The sequence below is a fragment of the Salvelinus namaycush genome, chromosome 30 (genome assembly GCF_016432855.1).
Source record: "Salvelinus namaycush isolate Seneca chromosome 30, SaNama_1.0, whole genome shotgun sequence".
Lineage (NCBI taxonomy): Eukaryota > Metazoa > Chordata > Actinopteri > Salmoniformes > Salmonidae > Salvelinus > Salvelinus namaycush.
This window is the reverse complement of record NC_052336.1, coordinates 22,995,018-23,001,555: the sequence shown is the minus strand read 5'-3', so window position 1 is coordinate 23,001,555 and position 6,538 is coordinate 22,995,018. Positions and strand designations below refer to the sequence as shown.

Genomic DNA, 6,538 nt, shown 5'->3' with positions numbered 1-6,538 from the left:
CTACAACACAAGGTCGAATATACACTGGAGTTGCTTACCAAGAAGACAGTGAATGTTCTTGAGTGGCCAAGTTAGTTTTGGCTTAAATCTGCTTGAAAATCTATGGCAAGACTTTAAAATTGCTGTCTAGCCATGATCACCAACATCTTGACAGAGCTTGAACAATTTACTGTAGAAAATAATCATTTTCAAAAATCGAGGTGTGCAGAGCTCTTAGAGACTTACCCCAAGAAGACTCACAGCTGTAATACTTATCTGATCAAGGTTAAAAAAAAGTAATTCATCTAAACAATATATACAGTTGATGTCGGAAGTTTACATACACCTTAGCCAAATACATTTAAACTCAGTTTTTCACAATTACTTACATTTAATCCTAGTAAAAACTCCCTGTTTTAGGTCAGTTAGATCACCACTTTATTTTAAGAATGTGAAATGTCCGAATAATAGTAGAGAATGATTTATTTCAGCTTTTATTTCTTTCATCATATTCCCAGTGGGTCAGAAGTTTACATACACTCAATTAGAATTTGGTAGCATTGCCTTTAAATTGTTAAACTTGGGTTAAACGTTTCGGGTAGCCTTCCACAAGCTTCCCACAATAAGTTGGGTGAATTTTGGCCCATTCCTCCTGACAGAGCTGGTGTAACTGAGTTAGGTTTGTAGGCCTCCTTGCTCGCACACGCTTTTTCAGTTCTGCCCACAAATTTTCTATAGGATTGTGGTCAGGGCTTTGTGATGGCCACTCCAATACCTTGACTTTGTTGTCCTTAAGCCATTTTGCCACAACTTTGGAAGTATGCTTGGGGTCATTGTCCATTTGGAAGACCCATTTGCGACCAAGCTTTAACTTGCTGACTGATGTCTTGAGATGTTGCTTCAATATATCAACATAATTTTCCTGCCTCATGATGCTATCTATTTTGTGAAGTGCACCAGTCCCTCCTAAAGCAAAGCACCCTCACAACATGATGCTGCCACCCCCGTGCTTCAAGGTTGGGATGGTGTTCTTTGGCTTGCAAGCATCCCCCTTTTTCCTCCAAACATAACGATGGTCATTATGGCCAAACGGTTCTATTTTTGTTTCATCAGACCAGAGGACATTTCTCCAAAAAGTACGATCTTTGTCCCCATGTGCAGTTGCAAACCGTAGTCTGGCTTTTTTATGGCGGTTTTGAAGCAGTGGCTTCTTCCTTGCTGAGCGGCCTTTCAGGTTATGTCGATATAGGACTCGTTTTACTGTGGATAAAGATATTTTGTACCCGTTTCCTTCAGCATCTTCACAAGGTCCTTTGCTGTTGTTCTGGGATTGATTTGCACTTGTCGCACCAAAGAACATTCATCTCTAGGAGACAGAACGCGTCTCCTTCCTGAGCGGTATGACGGCTGCGTGGTCCCATGGTGTTTATACTTGCGTACTATTGTTTGTACAGATGAACGTGGTACCTTCAGGCATTTGGAAATTGCTCCCAAGGATGAACCAGACTTGTGGTGGTCTACAATGTTTTTTCTGAGGTCTTGGCTGATTTCTTTTGATTTTCCCATGATGTCACGCAAAGAGGCACTGAGTTTGAAGGTAGACCTTGAAATACATCTACAGGTACATCTCCAATTGACTCAAATTATGTCAATTAGCCTATCAGAAGTTTCTAAAGTCATGACAATTTTCTGGAGTTTTCCATGCTCTGTAATTATAAGTGAAATAACTAGTCTGTGAACAATTGTTGGAGAAATGACTTGTGTCATGCACAAAGTAGATGTCCTAACAGACTTGCCAAAACCATAGTTATCAAGAAATGTGTGGAGTGGTTTAAAAACTTCAACTGTGTGTGTGTGTGTGTGTGTATATAGGTATATATGTATATATATTGAGAGTATTTTGTGTCGATAAAAAAAAAAAACATTTGAATCCCACTTTGTAACACAATAAAATGTGAAGAATTCCAAGGGGGGGAATGATGATATGTTATGCACTGTAGTCTAAATTCAGTAGTCAAAAAATTCAGACTTAACAGGGAAATGTCAAATTATTCAATACTGTAAATGGTTAATGTGTGTTATTTTATGGCATATTGGCAATGTGGATTGCATCATGGTATTGTTTAAATATTTAACAACTTTAGAGTATGAAAGTGCCTTCAAAGTTGTCTATTTCATCTCTGTGTTGATGTCAAATGTGTCTGTTATTGAACCTAACAGTTGCTTGTAGTGCTGAAAAAGGAAATTAATCAACAAATGTACACCTCATTTTCATAGTTGTAGTTTGCATGATTTAAGCTTCATGTCAACTTGAGACTTTACAGGGCAAAATCTTACAGGGGGGTTTAAATATCAAATAGGCATCATTTTGGGGATTGAACGCAGACTGATTACATTAATGTTTCCAATATTCTGTCGACCGCATCAGATATTGTACCATCTGGAAATCATTCAAAGTCATGATGACAATTTTCTTCATTACTTAACACTGTGTTTAATCTAGAAGACACCCCTCTGCTAATCTGGTGTTTGTGGTATTTCCTTTCCTATTGTTCTGTGTCTGTCTGTTCACCCAGTAAACGGGTTGGTCCTGTTTGACGTGCTAGTGGAGAAATTGCACTAGTTGGGGTAGCATATCATGTTTTATGATGTTTCATCTTCCTTGTGAATGCAGTTTGGCATTGATCAGTGTTCCATTTTCTCGTCGAAAGGGACTTTTTGTTTTCTCTGTTTTGTGTGAAGAAAAAAAAAATGTATTCACATGTGGTATTCTGCTGTCATCATTTGTCCGTTCTTTTGATGTTCACACCAAAAAATTCATTGCAAGACAGAATCTCCGTCATTGCATTTATTTGAAGTCCAAAAACAATATATCTTGCTTGAGGCTTTCACTTTCTTTCCTAGTCCTGTATAGCATAAACCAGGCATCATCAACTAGATTCAGCTGCGGGACTTTATTTATTTATATACTTGAGTGGATGGTCAGGGGGCAGGAACGTAATGACAAATAATTTGTAAATTGCAAATTGACTGCAAGAAGCCCAAACAGATATATTTCAAACCTTGCATACATTTGTATACGATCACAGACTATTATGCGTGGGGATACTTGGGAATAGATTTCCAAAATTAAAATAATTTGGAGCTGATTTCCTGGTGTTTTTATAGTTTTTTTTATGTAAAACAATGACATTTTTGCTCAGAAAACTTGGAGCACAAAAATAAAACCACACGCGGGCCAAATACAGCCTGGGGGCCACCATTTGGAGAACCCTGCCATAAACTCACATCATGCTTAATGCAAACAATCAGGAAAATCACTAATTCAAATAAATGAATCTTTATTGAGAAAAAAGATTGATGCAAATACAAAACACCAAGATATCTATATTCAAAGCCGGTCATGATAATGATTTAAAAAAAGATAAGTTCACTTTTTCTTAAAGAAGCAGTACGTGATCCATAGTTCTTCCATTGACACATTAAAAAAGCAATGACTTTATCTTCCAATATACAAATGAGGTAAAAACATAAAATTCCACAATATGTTTGTATCCATTAGACAATGTTGAAGCCATTTATGATACAAATTAAAGTAGAATCATTTCTCTCCAACCCAGAGAGAAATCCTGTGAATCCCAAACACAATCTTAACATTTTAATCATTATTATTTTTACTAGCTCCTCTATAAGCCAGGTTCCTGGCCAACCGTGCTCGGAGGATGAATCAAAACTCCATCCCTTGAGGAGCTTTTGATGTCTATGAAAAAGCATTGCATTGCGGCAGCGCTCCGTTCCCTCACCTCCCTATCCTATTTTAAACTCACGTTGTTGCTGCCTTCAGAAAATTGGCACGTTTGAAATCCGTAATCAGAATGTCGACTTCTCAATCGACTTTTAAAACTCCCGTGATCCTTTGGTTTACAGCATGACAGCGCCGCCATCAACTCCCATTAGGATTAGTGCGCTGATGTGTTTTTAACACACTCCTACCCTTTACTGTTGTGCCGTCACGCTCAACATGCAGCGTCTCTGCACTGATTTTTTTTTTAAACTAAATCAAAATAATGAGAAGGGTGTGCTGATGCTACCTCGAAATACATTAAATACAATGTTGGTGTTTAGTCTATCGCAGAGGAAGGTAACATTACTTCTTATTTATTCCATTTGCTGTGCAACAAACCATTTCCAAAACCCTTTCTTGTCCCCTTCTCTACTCCCCATGGAGCTTCACAGCTCCTCACACAAGCACATTTAACTCAGAGTCCCGGAGGTGCTTTGATTCAGCACAAACTCTCCCTCCTTTCCGCCCTTCTGCATTCTTTGGCTAATTTCACCTCCACTCTCCACTCCTCTCTCAAAGGTGAACAACACAAATGCAGTGAACACTGGCTTCTGAAGCGTTTTTAGTTTGGGCAGATTGGTCCTGGTTTATATGATAGGGGAGGGAGAACTGTTTGTGGGGGCATCATCCTCCAGCTTTGGGGAAGATAAATAGCTGAGCCCCACTGGGTGAGATCCTTAGTATGAATACCCATGTAGCTGGATCATTTCCCTTGGGCTCATACTGTTTACTGTGAACGCCCCCACCACCTCTTTAACACAACTGGTAAACACTCCCTTCCAGACATATATCAGTGAACACAGTCAACTATAACTGCCTCCACTATCACAACGCCATGGCAACAACAGCGAGGGTCAGAGGGTGTCCACTGTCAATTCTATAGGAGGCTTCGGCGCGACCCTCTCTCCACTTTTTTCACCTTGGACCGCCATTCACGATGAATTTGTCATTTGTATTCATAGCATGGTCCTCTGCTGCAATGGTGGTGTTCAGAATGTTTGGTATTCCTGAGAAAGAAGGTTAAAGCTGAGAAACAGAAAAGGCCCTTTCCTCAGCTCCTCTGTCCTTTCTTTTCTTCTCTCCAGCTTGATTTCGGAGCTCTCTTCCTCCGGTGAATATTAATGAATGGAGGGGAGAGTGAAGTGAATAGAAAACCAAATCAAGTAAGGAGAAGTTTAGGTATAACATACGAGCACAACTGTTAACTGTGACTGCACAACCAGCAAAGAGATTTTGGAAAGAAAGTCCACTGGAAGGCCACAGAAAAAATCTTCCTGTATCAAATGTCTAAGCAGTTTTTAAAACACTGATGTATCACAGACATAGAGAACAGAATATGGTATATCAAGGGCCAAGAGGTGCGAGGCAATCCTCACAATTCATTTCACTGACAAATACAATAACATTTTCACCCAAATTATTGTCAACCGCAAGCCACTGCAATAGGTCTGTGTGCCATGCTCGGTAAGTGCCATAATTAATCTGTCCGTGTCATTGATTGGCAGCTCCCATTATCCAGTGAACAGTGAGTCTCAGCTATAGGCCTGGTTAGGTTAACATCAGTCCCAGCCTCAGCCTCTCTCTAGGCCCGTTTAGAGAAAAAACCCTGTGGAGAATAAGTCACTCCAAGAGAGGAGAGGCCAAGCTCTCTATCAGTCTCTCTCTCCTTCCTGAACTTCTCTCTCTCCTCCTATGCTTCCAATTAGTTTCCTGTAGCTCTGTAGTTTCCTGCTGTTTGGTGGTCTCTGCAGCACGGTAGCTTGGTCGGTCTCCCTCAGCGTTCAGAGGTCGCTGGCCTCTGTCTTCTCGTAGAGGGCTTTGACTTTCTCAAAACGTGGGCCCCAATCCTTCAGGGAGTCTTGGCCCCTAGCCGTGTCCTCCTCCAGCCCGGCTGAGCTGAAGGAGCTGAGGGACCCGGCCAGCGAGCCTCCCCCCTCCGTGGAGAACACCTGCAGGGAGTCGAAGGGGGCCGACTCTGGGGCCTGGTCAGCGTCCCGGATGATCTCACACAGGTAGCGGGCCAGGTCCTGGCTGGAGAAGGACAGGCTCTTTCTGGCCAGCAGGAGGGGCCTGCTCTGGCCCTGGGCGGGGGTCCTGGTGGGGGGCACATCCCTCCGCAGGGTGGTGGTGAAGGAGGAAGGGGCGGTGCTGGCGCCCAACCTGCTAAGAGTGTCCTGGGGCTGTTGGTGCTGGGTGTGGGGGTGGTGATGTTGGTGGATGGCCCTGGAGCGGCTGTACTGGACAGACTGGGCCGGACTGGGCTGGAGAGACTTCTGTAGCTCGGCCATATCATATGCATTCTACACACACACACACACACACACACACACACACACACACACACACACACACACACACACACACACACACACACACACACACACACACACACACACAGACACACACACACACACACACACACACACACACACACACACACACACACACACACACACACACAGAGGGAGAGAGGATGGAACGTCAAAATAGAGAATGGAAAGGAGGAACAAATGGACAGATGGAGCAATCGAGAGTATTTCGTATTTTATTAGGATCCCCATTAGCTGTTGCCAAGGCAGCAGCTTCTCTTCCTGGGATTCAAACAGAAATAAAACATCACATCATAGAGCGTGATGGTGAGTGAGGAGAAAAAAAGAGCAGAGCTTCCTCTGCATATGCTCTACCTGTCTACATTTACACTCTGTCTTCATTTTC

General features: G+C 42.2%; 1 protein-coding gene across 1 annotated transcript; it reads right to left on the bottom strand.

The window, feature by feature from the left end:
• Window positions 1–3,415: 3,415 nt before the first annotated feature.
• Window positions 3,416–6,111, bottom strand: LOC120025269 (B-cadherin-like). The gene has a single exon (XM_038969764.1). It carries the CDS (start codon window positions 6,109–6,111, stop codon window positions 5,605–5,607), a length of 507 nt encoding a protein of 168 aa, XP_038825692.1. The 3' UTR covers window positions 3,416–5,604.
• Window positions 6,112–6,538: the final 427 nt, after the last annotated feature.

Coding starts and splice junctions, on each gene's coding strand:
- LOC120025269 (XM_038969764.1), bottom strand. CDS start 6,111: ATGGCCGAGCTACAGAAGTCTCTCCAGCCCAGTCCGGCCCAGTCTGTC.